The 18,068-nt window shown below is 35.6% G+C and overlaps 1 protein-coding gene across 6 annotated transcripts in view; it reads left to right on the top strand.

Annotated features, from left to right (window-relative positions):
* dennd5b (DENN/MADD domain containing 5B) overlaps window positions 1-16,429 on the top strand; it is a 46,153-nt gene extending 29,724 nt beyond the window's left edge. For 2 of the 6 annotated variants that reach the window (XM_067391901.1, XM_067391899.1), the window contains 17 exons: window positions 2,315-2,465; window positions 2,614-2,704; window positions 3,941-4,048; window positions 4,482-4,613; window positions 6,577-6,729; window positions 6,829-6,907; window positions 7,737-7,818; window positions 8,045-8,173; window positions 8,565-8,686; window positions 9,003-9,148; window positions 9,803-9,844; window positions 11,698-11,816; window positions 11,901-12,088; window positions 12,669-12,751; window positions 12,845-12,971; window positions 14,187-14,361; window positions 14,450-16,429. In XM_067391901.1, coding sequence (XP_067248002.1) covers window positions 2,315-2,465; window positions 2,614-2,704; window positions 3,941-4,048; window positions 4,482-4,613; window positions 6,577-6,729; window positions 6,829-6,907; window positions 7,737-7,818; window positions 8,045-8,173; window positions 8,565-8,686; window positions 9,003-9,148; window positions 9,803-9,844; window positions 11,698-11,816; window positions 11,901-12,088; window positions 12,669-12,751; window positions 12,845-12,971; window positions 14,187-14,361; window positions 14,450-14,633 — 2,111 coding nt within the window. In that variant the 3' untranslated portion in view covers window positions 14,634-16,429. The remainder of the gene's footprint in view (window positions 1-2,314; window positions 2,466-2,613; window positions 2,705-3,940; window positions 4,049-4,481; window positions 4,614-6,576; window positions 6,730-6,828; window positions 6,908-7,736; window positions 7,819-8,044; window positions 8,174-8,564; window positions 8,687-9,002; window positions 9,149-9,802; window positions 9,845-11,697; window positions 11,817-11,900; window positions 12,089-12,668; window positions 12,752-12,844; window positions 12,972-14,186; window positions 14,362-14,449) is intronic. The other 4 variants (XM_067391904.1, XM_067391903.1, XM_067391902.1 and 1 more) reach the window with 3 other exon arrangements.
* The last annotated feature ends 1,639 nt before the right edge of the window (window positions 16,430-18,068 follow it).

The raw sequence follows: 18,068 nt of genomic DNA, 5'->3' as shown, positions 1-18,068 counted from the left end.
AACGTTCGATGGCACCTTTTAAATGATTAATTTATTTTAAAAAAAGAAAGAAAAAAAAAAAGCATAAAATAAGCTTTTTGTAGTCTGTCACATTACAGAAGTAAAAATAGGAGTATGAATGCCCTTTCAGGTCGATTCAAGTCTTTGAAATTATTTACTGTTGGGTGGTTTATTGTGTTTGGTGCTATCTTTTTTGTATCTATAAACAGAAGTGGATATTAATTTATTCTACTGCATTAAAAATTGTCTTCTAATTTTATGCCTTACGGAGTTTTGTGCAATCACGTCGTCCTCAGTAGAGCACCTTTTATGATTCTTTTTCTGAACGATGGTAATTCCCCCAGTCGTTGCTCTGTCACTACAAATTGTGTATTTCAATTTTAATGAAGCTGTAGAAAAAAAATTGCTGCTGCTTATGTGCCCAGATGATTATAGAGAGTGACAGTTCTAGAGGGCGGCTGTGGGGCCGAGGAGACGGGAGGGAGAAAGAGAGAGAGAGCAGAAGTGCTTGAAAAATGAGGAGAGGAGCACAGAATGAAAGAACTGAAGAGCATGTTCTCAAATGAGTCATATGAATGGATCGCTTTTGAAAGACTGCCAAATGCTGAAAAGAAAAAAGCGGGCGCCTGGCGCAGTATTGTGCCATCTTGGGAAGCCTGCGCGTATGTGTATGTGCGCTGTATATTGTTGAGTGTGCATCTGCTCGCTAAGCCCTCAGTACCATTGTTAGGTCAATAACCTCTTGTCACACTAAAGGTCACTGTTGGAAGATGGATGCTGCTGTTCTGGCTTGAAAAATGTGCTTCTGAAATGGCACACTGCCCACAGATGCGCTATGAAAGATGCCCAACATTTTCAGTGTATCTCGGAATGCATTATGAAAGTGATAATATTATGTATTATTTGTTGCATGCTTAAAAAGTTAGCATGTTAGTATGAAAACAAGGTTTGAATTTATTCCAATTTATGCAAAATCGATGAAACTCTTTCTGATGCACTGCACTGCTACTATAGCTACGTTATTTTCCTTGTCAGAACAATAGTAGTAGTAGTAGTAATAATAATAATAATAATAATAATAATAATAATAATAATAATAATAATAATAATAATAGCAATAATAATAGCAATAACAAAATTAATATTAATTATTCTAAGTTTATTATTTATAATTGTTAGTTTATTTTTATTAATATTTTAATGTTAATCTGCCAATATTTCATTATTGAAGCACCTTATGTGGAAAATTAATATTAAATAAATATTGTAATAATAATAATAATAATAATAATATAATATAATATCATCATCATCATAATCATCATAATTTTATAAATATTAAATTGAATATGTTGTTGTTGTTGTTAATTTTATTAGTTATAAAAATATAAAAATGCTATTATAATAATAGTAGTAGTAGTAGTAGTAGTAATAATAATAATAATAATAATAATAATAATAATAATAATTTATAACAAAAACCAGTTAATAAAATTATTTATTACAATTACAATTAATATATTTTTTAAATTTATTATTTTTATTATTTTAAATAATAATATTTTTTATTTAAAATTAATAATGATATAGTTTATTATTTATAATATTTTTTTTTATCTCACTCTGCTCATATTTCCTTTTTGAAGCACCTTGTAAATTATTATTAATAATTTAAAATTAAGTTATATTATTATTATTATCATCATTTATATAATAGCAATAATAGCATGTTTTATGAATAATACAATTATTTTTTTATTATTAAATACAATAATAAAATTAATATAAATTATTCTTAGTTTATTTTTATATATTTTTATTAGTTAATCTGCCAATATTTCACTATTGAAGCACCTTGTGTAAAATTATTATTATATTAATTATATTTAATAAAACATAGTAATAATTGTAATTGTAATTACAATTGTAATAATAATATTAATAATAATAATAATAATGAATAATTTTATAAATAAGAAAATTATTTATTTTATTATTGTTAATTTTATTAGTTCTAAAATCAGTCAATTTTTTTACTCACTCATATTTCATGATTGAAGCTTATGTGTCCAGTTGTTTTCTAAAATAACCCATGCAAAGTGCATCTTATTAAGAGTAGATTTGTGAATAAATTACTTTTTATTTTCAACTACTTTTATTTTACTGTTGCTGAAGTCAAGCCTCGAGCTCACAGCTTATGGGTCTGTTATTGGTGAACATTCTGAAGTCACATGCCACTTCAACACTTCAAGTCTCAAGCTGTCACATTGCAACAGTTAACCCTTCTCACTCAAGCTGTGTTTCTCGTCTCCAGCCCAGGCCATAGAGCAACGGCTGAGAAAGATCGATCACACGGCCATCCATCCACATCTACTGGATATGAAGATTGGCCAAGGAAAATACCAGCAGGGCTTCTTTCCCAAACTACAGGCTGATGTGCTCGCCTCAGGGCCCACCAACAACAAGTGAGTCCGCTTCATGACACCATTATGAGACGTTGACCATTCAGTGTGGGGCATGTGGCGCTTCAGTGTTAATATTAGCTGAGCAACTCTTTAAAGCTTGTATCAATATGTGTGTGTGGGACGACTAATTGAAACCCTCTGTGATCAGGTGGTCCAATCGCACATGCTCGACTCAGCGCAGAGTGGACCGACACAGACAGCAGAACGAACATCTTGTGCTGGACAATGACCTCAAAGAGGTGAGACTGCAGCGGTTCTTCCTTTTTCTTTTTTTCTTTTCATCCTGTTCTGTGTGCAGCCTTTGATTACCACAGACTCCTTTCATGTAATTCCTCCCATCTTAAGTCTTTTTGACTTACTTCATCTCTTTTTGACTGATACTTTCTCAGGGACTCATTTGCCAGATGGTAGATAAAACTGAAGATAAATAAAAGAAATGATAATTCTGGCATCATTTACTCATCCTCATGTTGTTCCAGTCCCCATAGGCTCACTTTCTTCCGTGGAACACAAAAGGAGAAATTTTGAAGGCTGTAACTGTCGCTCTTTTCCATGTTGTTAAGAATGAAAGCTTCGAAAAGAATGCAAAAGAACCTTAAAAGTGACCCATAAGACATGTTGTGTTTTGTGACGTCTTCGTTTTAGTTGACAATAACAACAATGATATCAGTCTGTTCCTCAAACAATTAAAAATTGCTTTTGGTAATTGAAATAAAGCTGAAATAAAATAAAACATAAATATTAGATGAAAAATGTTAAACTTAACTGAAATGAGAATTAGAAATGTTGGTAAACGAGTTTAAGTAGAAGTATTTAAGCTTTAAATATAAAAAATGGCAAAAACACATAATAAAATAACTATAATACTGACAAATATTAAAGCCCTTTACTGATAATCATCCCTATTAATCGAAAGCTAATACAACCGAATCACTGAACAATTCAGACCAGTTTTGTAAATCAGATCAATCGAATCATTTGAAAAGATCTGATTCAAATGTATGATTCATACAGCAATTAGTCATTGCTACATATCTGATAAACATGCCAAAGAGCAGTAAAACGGATGTCAGGATTTTTCAATCAGTGAGCTATTACTGGGGATTATAATGCAGACATGATAATGACAGCAATTATCCATAAATCACATAATTCCTGACGTCTGAATCACGTGAATGGTCTTTAAGTGATTTACCTGAAATTTGACTTGTAAATAGTTTTTGATGAATCATGCTTAGCCTCTTGGGCTTTTTTGTGAATCTGCCTGTTCTCATTTCTTCATTTGTCTCCTTTTTTTCTTACTTTTTAAGCTTGCATTTTCTCTTTCAAGTGTCTTAGTGTTTTCTCACTTGTCTTTTCTTGTCTGACTGCCTGGCATGCTGCTTTTTCTTTCCTTTTCTTTTGTTTCTTCATCGTTTCTGTGTGCGTGTGTCGTTTGGATGCTGTGGGGTGTGGGTCGTACCACCTCGCAACAGGTGGAGGGGTGTTTGCTCCTGCAGAACTCTATGGCTTTCTGGGAGTGGGATAAGGCGCCACCCCCGCCTATTAAACCACCTAAAAAGTCCTTCTCAGCCTGCTGTCTGGTATGTGGAGGCCTGTCGTTATATGACCGACTTAAAACATTCCTAACATGCCCTTAACAAACTCCTCCCTGACGGACAAATTCCTTGAAGCCCCTCCCCTCAGACACACAGTGACCTTTGAACTCCGCTGCACTCAAATCTGCTCCTGGATTTTCCTACACGCTCTTATAAACCAGAGTTTCAGTAGTGAGCGCTTAGTGAATCACTCAACAATCACAAACCCCACAGGACCCCACAAAAAAAGAAAAAACCTCTGCTTTATAATCACCCCCTGTTGTACCCCATGTTATCTTTTTTTTTTTCTTGTATAGAAAATGTTTTAATACAAAGCAAAAAGTTTCAAACTTTTCAACAGTCACTTGTGTGAGTGTGTTTGAACCTTTGTAAATGTGTTTGGTCTCTTCAATATCGGTGTCCTGATCTCTTTGTGTAGAAGTACATGCAGGAGGCCCGTAACCTGGGGAAGAACCTGAGACAACCCAAATTATCAGACCTCTCCCCTGCAGTCATCGCTCAGACCAACTGGAAGTTTGTGGAGGGTTTACTGAAAGAATGCAAAATGAAGGTTAGGATGAGTTTGAAATATGAAGGTATTTGTGTGCATTTTAACTGGGAATCCCACAGTTATGGAAAACTTAGAATTTTTAATTCACTCTGTTATCAAGCAATTTTAAAGGTGTTTGTATTGATCAATACTATATATTTGTACATGCATATTTCCTTTGTTGAAAGATTACCTTTGTTGTCATTTAATGCTCACTTAAAGGATTCGTTCACTTTAGAATTAAAATTTCCTGATAATTAACTCGCCTCCATGTCATCACGCTCAACATCATGTCATTCTTTCTTCAGTTGAAAAGAAATGAAGGTTTTTGAGGAAAACATTCCAGGATTTTTCTCCATGTAGTGGACTTCAGCAGCTACCAATGTGTTGATGCTCAAAATTGCAGTTTCAGTGCAGCTTCAAAGGGCTCTACACGATCCCAGATGAGGAATAAGGGTCTTGTCTAGCAAAACGATTGGTCATTTTCATACTTTTTAACATTCATTATATACTTTTTAACCTCAAATGCTCATCTTGCACTAGCTCTGCAATCTGCCACGCATGGCATAATCATGTTGGAAAGGTCACGCATGGCGTAGGCAAAAGTACCGAGGTAGGGCGAAAAAATCGCCCGACATTGTTGTTGTATCTTTTTTTGTAAAGGCCGTTTGACTTGGTCTTTGCACGTTCACTTTGTAAACACTTGCTCGGTACTTCCGCCTACGTCACCCGTGACCTTTCCAACATGATATATATTCCTTGGCTGGGTTCGTGTAGAGCATTGAAACTGCAGTTTGGACCTTCAAACCATTGGTAACCGGTGAAGTCCAGTAAATGGAGAAAAATATGGAATGTTTTCCTCAAAAACCTTAATTTTTTTTCGACTGAAGAAACAAAGACATAAACGTCTTGGATGATATTGGGGTGAGTAAATTATCAGGAAATTTTAATTCTGAAGTGAACTAATCCTTTAAAGTTAATTTTTAAAAACGGTAATGATTTAATACACTGATAAACGTAATATTTAGCAAATCTCGATGAATATCCATTTTCCTATTGTGCGTTATAATGCAACAATTCCTGAATTTATTTGTAGCATTTAAAACACCTGTTTTTTTTTTTTCTTTTCTTTTCTCCATTTATATTTTATTATTTATTTATATAAAATAATATAGAATTTTATATCAGCCATTGCTTGGTTACTGGCCATGACATAAAAAAAAAAAAAATAAGTTTATAATACAGCTTATCATATCAACAAGAATTTTAATGTTGGTACATTCCTAATGGAAATATCAGGGAACTTTAAAATTATAATTTTATTATGCTTAAAAAAAATCACAGATATTACTTTCTTATTTGAATTTTAAAAGTAATTATTATTAATAAAAAATAAAGGTTATACTTTATTTTAAGGTGTCCTTGTTATGGAGTAATTATACAAGTACTGAATAGGGTTAAGATTAGGTTTAGGGTTAGTTTCATGTAATTATGCATAATTTACTGTTATTACTACTTGTAACATATGTAACAATTACACTAAAATAAAGTGATACCAAAATAAATATAATAATTGTTTAAATAATTGTTTCACTGCTCTAAAATAGCTAGATATTGTACATGGTAGTGCAAAAGTTGGCGTAGGTCACTGTGATAGGCATTGGTCTGTCTGTTAATAGTTTACTTAACTGTCTCCAACAAAACTCCTAAGTATAATTGCTTACATTTATTATTTCAAATGCTTGATACTTAACATACAAATGGAAATCTGCCCCAACAATCTCTGTGTAATGATTTTTAATAATATCCTTATCCAGTAATCATGAACCACTGGACAGGTCTTGTAAAAGTCATAGAAATGCACTGATGAAATGAAATGCATTATACAACAATAATTACTAGTCTGAACCACTTGTCTGCTGCATTTAAGACTGAAATGTCTGGTATGATGTTTTGGTAATGATGTTTTTCAATGGATGTTCAGACCAAGCGTATGTTGGTGGAGAAAATGGGCAGAGAGGCTGTTGAACTGGGACATGGAGAGGCAAACATCACCGGTCTGGAGGAAAACACGCTCATAGCCAGTCTGTGTGACCTGCTGGAGAGAATATGGAGCCACGGCCTACAGGTCAAACAGGTGAGACACAAACAAATGGAAATGAATTTCACATTATGTTATAACACAAGAAGCCTAGAATGCCTAGAATCATTTGTGTGCTGTCATCCTGGTTCACAGGGAAAGTCTGCACTGTGGTCTCATTTATTGCACTACCAGGCAAGAGAAGAGAAAAACGAAATGCTGTCAGAGTCTCCAGGTAAAAAAAACTTTCCCTTAAAAATGCATATGAGATTGTAAGACCAGAAACTACTCTACTCAAGTCACTCTGCAAATTATAGAATGACTTTCAGGGGTGTCGATTTCCATAGGGTCGCATTTAGATTCGTCTTGCACAACATAGTGTAAAAATATTTGTACGTAAAACACTATATGCGCTTTTTTTAGACCCCAAGCTTTTGTTTTGCTGCCTTCAAGACTTAGCTAAACATGTTTACAAGCTAATTAGCTTTAAACTTTAAACTGCTCAGTTTCTCTCCCTAGAAAACCTAAAAGGGAGATGTATACTTGTGAATTTTTATGTTAACAACTGCTAGAGCTTGCAAAACGTACTTGTGTTAGGTTTTAAATTGCTTTTTTGACATCAAGCTTTTGTAGCTAGAAGTCTTCAACATGCTAAGTATGCTAACAGGCTAAAAGCTCTGCATGAAGGGATTTATAGTCTCAATGGAACAGAAGTAGCGACAGATCTTCTGTATTGTGACACGCATTTAAGTGAAGCTGATTATCTAAAATAAAAAAAAATGTAGGACGGGGTTCAATGCATCGGTTGTTGATTGGATGGTGGATCTGAATGCAATTTTGCAGTCGATTGCATGAAAGGGAGAAATATTGGAAAAGTCTACATCACATCTAGGCCTAAGTCAGTTTTTTCACTGAAAGATTGAGTTATGATACTCTGATTTAATAATTTTAAGGTCAAAAAATTTTGCATGGATGAAATGTTTACACTAAGATTTACAAAATAGGTGAATTTCCTTTTCATTCCAACATTTAAAATCTGCTTTAAAATCGTTCTTGCTCAACAGTGTCTAATGCTCAGGAAAGACGAAAGCCAGAGTCCAGTGTTGGTCTTCCTGCATTACGAGTCTCAGTCATACAGGATATGAGGTGTGTGTTTATCGCCTGAGGACAATTGTCGTATACAGTAATGCGTATTACATTGGTTTTGTTGTCTAATAATTCAGCTGGGTAATTTTTAAGTGACGTGATGTTTTTTTTTTATTTACACCCACAATGTTCCGTTGCTTGTGGCCATTTCAACCCACATACAATCAATTACACTATTGCTTTTGTTTTTCTCTTTCTCCGTCGTCCTTTCTCTCTTTCAACTCAGACACATCCAGAACATGGGAGAGATTAAGACCGATGTAGGTCGAGCACGCGCCTGGATCCGTCTGTCTCTGGAGAAAAAACTACTTTCCCAGCATCTCAAACAGCTGCTGTCTAACCAGGCCTTAACCAAGTGCGTACCATACTTAACACACATCCAAACTCCCATCTACACTACATTTTTCAAATCGATGTTTATACCCACTGCTGAATATGCCAATCCAGGATGACACACACGTTTTTAGGAGAACATTTGTCACTTTTTGTCAAAATCCATGTTTTAGAAATTTTAAAAACCTGATATAGTTTACCATAAACTTTTCTCACCATGAAAACAGCCACAGAAGCTGGCGTGCCATTAAAAAAACAAACTACGCTCGCACACACCTGCAGGCTTTGAGATCCCACATATACACCAAAAAACATGCTCATCACAAGAACTTCTAAGTGACACAAACAAGTACTCGCACGCTGACCCGTTTCAAGTAGCTGCACCTGTTATTAAGCATGCGATGTTCCCACAGGAAGCTGTACAAGCGGTACGCCTTCTTGCGCTGCGAAGAGGAAAAAGAACAGTTTCTCTTTCATCTCCTGAGCCTGAATGCAGTGGACTACTTCTGCTTTACCAGCGTCTTCACCACCATAAGTACGTCCCAGAGAAAGAGACACACACACACAGATGTACAGATGTGCAAACCAGGACTGTAACTACCGTAGTCAATCAATGTGGATTAAAATTTTACATTTGTTCTTCACAAATCTTGACTATTTGGTTGCATATTTGATGCGAACGCTCATATAAAATGGCATCCATCATATCAGGAAATTGATTTGATGCTGCATTACAGTTTGATTGATGAATGAAAATTTATATTTATGATTCGTCATTGTCAACTTTTCTGTTTTTTTGTATAATGTTGTGTTTAGTTGCAAGCTGATTTATGTTCTTTTTGTGTCCTCAGTGATTCCGTACCGGGCCGTTATCATCCCTATCAAGAAGCTTAGTAACACCATGACGACGTCCAACCCTTGGCTGTGTGTGTCCGGCGAGCTTGGCGACTCCGGCATCTTGCAGATCACAAAGAATGTTCTGGAAATGACGTTTGATGTGAGTGTCGTGATGTCGCGCTCCAGCTGTTCTGCTCCGAAACTGATACAGCAGTTTATTTTGAGTGTGTTTTACAGTTTGTTTTCCTGTGGGACTGAAACAATCATCCATCCTCTCATCCGCAGAATTGAGTGCGCTTGCAGGTCTTTCGAACATCTGCTACATTGAAACTGTTTATGGAAATGACTGAACAAACGTTTAGCTGAACACAATATCTAAGAAATAAAATTGCAAGTTAACAGGGTGAATCTCTTGATAACAGTGTCACGTTTCTTCTTAAAATTATTTTTAGGCCTTTTATTAGTTTTAGTAATATTTTTGTTTCTCCTACCATAACTCATCCAAACCCTTTACTCTTTATTCTTCTCAATGGAAAAAAAATCAAAATTTGTTCTTTTGCTTTGGCCTTTGAAAATGTTTGCAGATTTTTTTTCACCAAAAGATTTTCTTGATGGTCCAGATTGTTTCTTTTTTTCCCCAAACTGATATGGTGATTCATGTATTAGTGATCAAAACCCCTCTATATATGCTTGAATCTATAAATTTGAGGAAGGAGGTGTTTTTCTTACATCCCACCTCATACAACCAATCACTGCCATTTGTCTTGCTGTCAATCATCCATCATGTTCTAACTCATTCTGTGTCCTCTCGCAGTCTGCCTTTAGGCCTCACACGCACATCTCCATCGCCTTCAAGGTTAGGTGCACATCCCTCCATTTTATTCCTCCCTCTCTCTTCATTCATCCATCTCTCCATTTTTCTTCTCCACTTAGAGAAATCACCTCTCTTTCTCCTTTGGGTTCCTCTCTAACTTTTAAATTTTCCCAAAATTTGTACAACAGCCGTTTTCAATTGTAGTGCACATATGGGGAAAAAAAATCTAGATTAACATGGAAAAAAATCTAAAATTAAAGGGATAGTTCACCCAAAAATGAAAATTGTCATCATTTACTCACCCTCAAGTTGTTCCAAACCTGTATGAATTTTGTTCTTCTGCTAAACACAAAAAGAAGATTTGGTAACCAAACAGTTGATGGACCCCATTGACTTCCATAGTATGGAGAAAAAAAAATACTATGGAAATCAATGGGGGGGAAGGCAACTGTTTGGTTACCCATATTCTTCAAAATATCTTCTTTTGTGCTCATACAGGTTCGGAGCAACTTGTGCGCAAATAAATGACTGAATTTTCATTTTTGGGTGAACTATCCCCTTAAACATGATATTTATACTAGACTAGAAAATTAGACTAACTGTAGAAGCCATAAATGTTTCTATTATTTATTACTTGTACACAGGATCCAAAATGAACTGTTAGACACACATAAAATGCCATATTTATAATACAAAATGACCATAAGTATTTTTTTCAAGCCACAAAACTGTAATAATCGTAACCACAATATATATCATTTTTTTCCTCATATTTTTGTTTTGATGGCTCAGACCAGTAACTTTTTTTTACTCGCCAAAGCCAGTTTTTTTTCTCTCATTTGAAGCTTTCAGAGTGTTCATTTTGGACCCTGCTTGTACACCTGCGTTTAGTTAAAGCATTAGTTCACTTTCAAATGAAAATTTCCTGATAATTTACTCACCCCCATGTCATCCAAGATGTTCATGTCTTTCTTCAGTTGAAAAGAAATTAATGTTTTTGATGAAAACATTCCAGGATTTTTCTCCATATAGTGGAGCCCAAACGGTTGAAGGTCAAAATTGCAGTTTAATTGCAGCTACAAAACGTTATACACATCCCAGACGAGGAATAAGGGTCTCATCTAGAGAAACCATCGCTCATTTTCAAATTTTAACAATAACATTCAAGTTTTAACCATAAATGCTCATCTTGAACTAGCTCTCTTCTTCTTCTCAATTTGAATTCCAGCAGTGTTGACACTGCTAAGTGTATTACTGCCCTCCACAGGTTAAAGTTTGAACTAACTGTTATATACTTGCACTAGCATATTGTATATGACAGTTTAATTCAAACTTTGACCTGTGGAGAGCAGTAATACACTTAGCAGTGTCAACACTGCTGGAATTCAAATTGAGAAGAAGAAGAGAGCTAGTTCAAGATGAGCATCTATTGTTAAAACATAAAAAAAATTTTTTAGAAAATGAGCGATGGTTTCTCTAGATAAGACCCTTATTTCTCGTCTGGGATCACTGTAAACTGTAATTTTGACCTTAAACCGTTTGGGCTCCATTGAAGTCCACTATAAGGAGAATAATCCTGGAATGTTTTCATCAAAAACCTTAATTTCTTTTCAACTGAAGAAAGAAAGACATGAACATCTTGGATGACATGGGGGTGAGTAAATTATCAGGAAATTTTAATTTGAAAGTGAACTAATCCTTTAATTCCCTAACTATTTATTTAGAGCCATAGAAAAATATTTACTGTGGTCTAAACCAGCAATAGTAAATTGTACACTTTCACTATCTTGATGTCCTTCAGCTGCTCATACCCTCAAACAGGTCAGTTATTCTCAGACAGCTGCTTAATGCCTCTGACATTTTCCCATTATCTGTTTTGTATATGTGTCTAACAGCGTCAGAACCTCGGGAAGTTGACAACAGTGCAGCTGGGTCATGATAATTCTGGCTTGCTTGCCAAGTGGCTGGTGGATTGTGTCATGGTCCGCAATGAGATCACTGGCCACACATACAAGTACGGCCTACTCTGTTCTCTTAGCATTCCCTACGTCTTGTTCCTTTTATGGCTTTCTTGTTATTCACTTGTTATCCTTTCCAGGTTCCCGTGCGGCAGGTGGCTGGGGAAGGGCGTGGATGATGGCAGTCTTGAGCGAGTTCTGATTGGCGAATTTGTTGTTCCGTGCAACGATGATGATGGAGGCAGAGGGGCTAAGACTCCGCCCCTTCAGCGATCACCTTCCCAGATCCGACGAATTAGCATCACATCACTTACAGGACGTGGAAACAGTACGTTTAGCTTGAGTTTCAAAGGTGTTTGATTTGTCGTGGTCTTGGACTTACACTGACACCTAGTGGTTGGAATGTAGCATCACATAAATTAAAATGCTTTCATTGAAAATTGATATTATAGAAATGCTCAACACTTTCCCCGCCAGCGCTTTATAAATAAGTTGCCAGCATTTTTTATCATTTTCACAAAACTTATTTAAAAAAATTATTTTATTGTCTGAATATCTGAACATGCAAGAAAGAACAGAGCCTCTGCTTTAAAACAAAAAAAAATATTTTAGCTTCATGCATATTTTTTTTTTTTTTTTTTAAATCAATTAGGGATTAGGGAAATGAAGTGATTGGTATTCGACGGGTCGTGTGATCTAAAAATGGCCGCCTCCATGAAGCAACCTTCTCCTTGTAAAATAATCTTTTTTTTTTTTATTTAGTCTACTGATATGACTGTTTTCATCTAATATGAATGCACATGATTCTTAACTATTTTTAAAATGATAATTAATGTGAAGTACTGTTATTGTATTTAAGTGTTAAACCTTTTTGAGTATCTTGTTAAATGCAATCCTTCTTTTTTCAGAACCAACAACTGTTCAGATACAGGAATCCATCGGTGAAGCAGTCAACAATATTATAAAGCATTTCCACAAACCGGAGAAAGAGGTATGACACGCCCACTTAAGAACATTGTCACTTTGTTTGTCTTGTCACCTGTGTTTTTGTTTTTTAACCAAAACTGTGACTGTCTGCTTTCAGAGGGGCAGTCTTACGGTTCTGCTGTGTGGTGAGGGTGGTCTGGTCTGGGCACTGGAGCAGTTCTTCCATCATGGATTCCGCTCAGCTCGAATCTTTCAGAAAAATGTCTTTGTGTGGGATTTCTATGGTAAAGCTTATTAAATGTTTCCCTGTGAGAGTATATAGTTAATAACTGTTATTCTAAGATTTTTGAGCTCTATACCAAAAATATTCACTCAAACAGAATAAAAGTTTTCATTTTTGTCCTCCAAAAGTACTCAAATGGAGCCATTTAAGCATTTTAATTTGTGATAGCAAATATTTTTTATTATCATTATGTTTGCGTAATATAAACAGTACAGTCCAAAAGTTTGGAACCACTAAGATTTTTAATGTTTTTAAAAGAAGTTTCGTCTGCTCACCAAGGCTACATTTATTTAATTAAAAATACAGTAAAAACAGCAATATTGTGAAATATTATTACAATTTAAAATAACTGTGCACTATTTAAATATATTTGACAAAGTAATTTATTCCTGTGATCAAAGCTGAATTTTCAGCATCATTACTCCAGTCTTCAGTGTCACATGATCCTTCAGAAATCATTCTAATATGCTGATTTGCTGCTCAAGAAACAATTAATGTGTACAATTGTACAAAATATTTGTGTACAATATTTTTTTCAGGATTATTTGATGAATAGAAAGTTCAAAAGAACAGTGTTTATCTGAAATGTAATCTTTTGTAACATTATAAATGTCTTTACTGCCACTTTTGATTGATTTAATGCATCCTTGCTGAATAAAAGTATGCATTTCTTTAATTTCTTTTAAAAAAAATAAAAATAAAAATTCTTACTGAATCCAAACTTTTGAACGGTAGTGTATAATGCTACAGAAGCTTTGTATTTCAGATAAATGCTGTTCTATTCATCAAGGAATCCTGAAAAAAAAAGTGCACAACTGTTTTCAACATTGAAAATAATCATAAATGTTTCTTGAGCAGCAAATCAGCATATTAGAATGATTTCTGAAGGATCATGTGACACTGAAGACTGGAGTAACGATGCTGAAAATTCAGCTTTGCATCACAGGAATAAATTACTTTGTCAAATATATTTAAATAGTGCACAGTTATTTTAAATTGTAATAATATTTCACGATATTACTGTTTTTTTACTGTATTTTTAATTAAATAAATGTAGCCTTGGTGAGCAGACGAAACTTCTTTTAAAAACATTAAAAATCTTAGTGGTTCCAAACTTTTGGACTGTACTGTATATATTTCATTATTTATTTCCTACATCAGCATACACATTTGTAGGTTTATAATGAATGTAATACTGTGCCTGTGTGTTGTACAGAGAGAATAGTAGCGTTTATGGAGAATGCAGATCAGATTGGAGACCTCCAAGAAATACCAGAGCCTCTTGGTCCGAATTGTGAATCTTTCTGTCGATACGTCAACGCCATTAACAATATGCCACGCAACATTGGCAAGGATGGAAAGTTCCAGTTGCTAGTTTGCCTCGGGGCAAGGTAAGGAAAAATATGTGTATATATAAAGTATCTGAAAGTCAGAGCAAAATATACTCAAGTTGTCTGCATGTGTATCCCACTCTCACAGAGACCGATTATTGCCGCAGTGGCTCCCTCTGCTGGCCGAATGCCCTGTCATCACACGTATGTATGAGGAGAATGCGTTACTTCGAGACAAACTCACCGTCAGCTCTCTCGTCGGTGTCCTGGAAACACTCAGTGACTTCCCCATCACGCTGGAGACCTCCTTTACGAAAAGCGTCGAGCTGTAACTCCTCATGCTGAGGTTAAATTCAGACTGCTCCCCCTCTCTGCTGCCACCCTTAGGGCCAAAGCGGCTCTACAAGTTACTCTGCCTTGTGCATTTGCTGACCAGGGAAAGACTGAGGACTTATCGAAGCTTCTCTCAACATGACTGTCTCCTCCACCCCCAAAGAAATGAACTCTGAACTTCAGAAATGTGTTTTGTAGCAGTATTTGGAGTTGTGCTCTTTCTAACTGAAAGACTTACTTTTTCCCTGTGGATTTTGCTTTCAAACCTGTGGTCATTTGTCTGCGAGCGACAGACGGAGTCGTATCCGCTAGCGTTTCTGCTTCAGATCATGTGCTGTCTCTCTGGAAAGCACTGTAGGAAGCATGTTTTTTGCAAAGTATGTCAAGATACTGAGCATTTGAGAACTGCTGAGTTCTGGCAGATTATATGTCTGATACTCTCAATAACCGGCATCCGACAGGCAAAACTATTATACTTGAGGAATTCAGACATCAAGTGTTTATAATGACTTGAATTTTATCACTAAATCAATGTTAAACTGATGTGCTGATTGGCTGTCAGTTTGTAAGAGTCTTGATATTGGATAGTCTGAATTCGAGGGTGTCAGTTTGAAACATTCTCTTGGTTAAAAGCCTATCAAATGAATTTTCAGAGAAAAAGGACATTCCGACATGATGTGAATCGCTGTATGTTACAAGATGCGTGATAGTATTGTGTGTATGTGTGTGTGGCTGGTTTATCAGATGAACACTTTGGGAAGATGTTTATTTTGCCAATGAGTATTAACTTCACTCTTAGATACTTTAGTATCATGTTTTAAATTTTTGTTTAAGAAAGAAACACTGGAAATCAAGACTGGAAAGCAATAACAAGCCTCTTTCAGACTCTTTGTTTGCCATTAACCTTTAAAGTCGCAGTTAAAATCTCTCAAATCTTAAATATTACAGTTACTTATGGGGTGCTTTAAATTATAAAGTGTAAACCCTAGTATTTATCACTAATTGAAGGTCTAAATGCAGCATATTACTTTGTAAATCCATGTTTGATTACTGCATTACTTGCACGTTGCTTAGAAATTAAGAAGTATTGTCCTTAAATAACCAGTTATGTTTATGTTCTTATGCATCAGTTTTAATCCGGAATCCATGCTGAGAGAAATCAAGTAAACGCATTTGTTACAGGATGAATTGCAACTTTGAATCACTTAATGTTACTTTAAGACCCTCAGCATTTAATCTAAGAGCTCTGTAGTACGTCAACCTGTGTATTTTATTTCTTTTTATAACTACTCTGATCATTTGTATGTATTTATTTTCGAACAAAACTTCTGTCTGATTTTGGATTAACTCAATCTTGAGGTGACTTATGCAGTAAGCTGACACTGTATCATTTATTTATTTTAGTAAATCTACTTTATGATGTGTTCAGACTTTGTATAGAATGGAACGTCCATCTTGTGTAAAAGTCGACTTTGTTTTGAGCCCCAAAAGTTGCTGAAATCACAAAGAATCCTCTGGCTGGAGGCATGAGGAAACCACAGGAACTGTCCCTTTGTTTGCGGTGCTGAAGCATGCGACGTTTTAGATCTTGGAGAAGTATTGTTGCTGTAAATTAATTTGTTCCTCTTCTAAATCCTTTTGGTTTCATTCCATACTGGTTAATGTTTTTTTTTTCCCACCTGTATAAGAAAAGCTTCTAAACATTGATCATATTATGAAATGCTCCCTTTGTAAAATGAGTAGGTTCCACCATCATGTTTATATTTGTGAAGCAACCCATTAAAATTGCTCATTAAGTCCATACTTGTGTCCTCTCTGAACTTTGAAAGGTGTGTGCAGACAGGACATTTAGACATGCATGGTATTCCAGGTCCCAGAGGACATTCCTCTATAAATAGTCATTCTTCATGCAACATTATTTTTAGTTTAGGGGCATGCTGATGGCATCTGTGAAACAAATGTTCAGCACTTGGCTCATAGGACACAAATCAGTGTTTTTATAAGAACCCTGAGATTTTGGGGAGAGCAAGGAGTGTTGCAACCTGTTCAATCCAATCGTGTTCCTGGAGGGCCACTGTCCTGCAAAGTTCAGCTCCAACCCCAATTAACTGCACCTGAACCAGCTAATCGAGGTCTTACTAGAATCTTCCAGATAGGTGTGTTGAGGCAAGTCGAAGCTAAGCTCTGCAGGACAGTGGCCCTCCAGGACTGAGTTTGGACACCCCTGGTGGTTTAACCAATGTTTAACTGTAATGAATGTTAAATGACAGATATGGTACACTCTCAAAAAGGATGTTAATTAATAACATTTTTTGTGACTCGTTTGGTTTCGTTTTGTGTACATAATTGACACATTGTGTAAATATAACACATTAGTGTGTAAAAAATGAGCAGGAACAACACAGTTAAAAGTAACACAAAATGTGTTGTCCTTAAAGGGATAGTTCACCCAAAAATGAAAATTTGATGTTTATCTGCTTACCCCCAGTGCATCCAAGATGTAGGTGACTTTTTTTTCTTCAGTCGAACGCAAATTATGATTTTTAACTGCAACCGCTGCCGTCTGTCAGTCAAATAATAGCAGTAGATGGGAACTTCAACTATAACAGTAAATAAAACTTCCATAGACAAATCCAAATTAAACCCTGCGGCTCGTGACGACACATTGATGTCCTAAGACACTAAACGATCGGTTTGTGCGAGAAACCGAACAGTATTTATATAATTTTTTACCTCTAATACACCACTATGTCCAACTTCGTTCAGCTTCCTGTTAGTGAGGTCAAAAAACGCGTTGTGATGACGGAAGTGATCTCTCGCCCATAGACTTCAATGAGCGCGAGACATCACTTCCGTTGTCAGAGCGCGATCAGACCTCACTAGCCGGAAGCTGAACGAAGTTGGACATAGTGGTGTATTAGAGGTAAAAAATTATATAAATACTGTTCAGTTTCTCGCACAAACCGATCGTTTCGTGTCTTAGGACATCAATGTGCCGTCACAAGCCGCAGGGTTTAATTTGGATTTGTCTATGGAAGTTTTTTCGACTCTTATTGTTCAAGTTCCCAATCACTGCTATTATTTGACTGACAGACGGCAGCGGTTGCAGTTAAAAATCATAATTTGCGTTCGACTGAAGAAAAAAAGTCACATCTTGGATGCCCTGGGGGTAAGCAGATAAACATCAAATTTTCATTTTTGGGTGAACTATCCCTTTAACTAGACACATGGGTGTGTTAAAGGATTAGTTCACTTTCAAATAAAATTCCTGATAATTTACTCACCCCCATGTCCTCAAAGATGTTCATGTCTGTCTTTCTTCAGTTGAAAAGAAATTTAGGTTTTTGATGAAAACATTCCAGGATTTTTCTCCTTATAGTAGACTTCAATGGCCTCCAAACGGTTGAAGGTCAAAATTACAGTTTCATTGCAGC

Source organism: Chanodichthys erythropterus, chromosome 8 (assembly GCF_024489055.1).
Source record: "Chanodichthys erythropterus isolate Z2021 chromosome 8, ASM2448905v1, whole genome shotgun sequence".
Classification (NCBI taxonomy): Eukaryota; Metazoa; Chordata; class Actinopteri; order Cypriniformes; family Xenocyprididae; genus Chanodichthys; species Chanodichthys erythropterus.
This window is presented reverse-complemented; position numbering and strand designations above follow the sequence as displayed.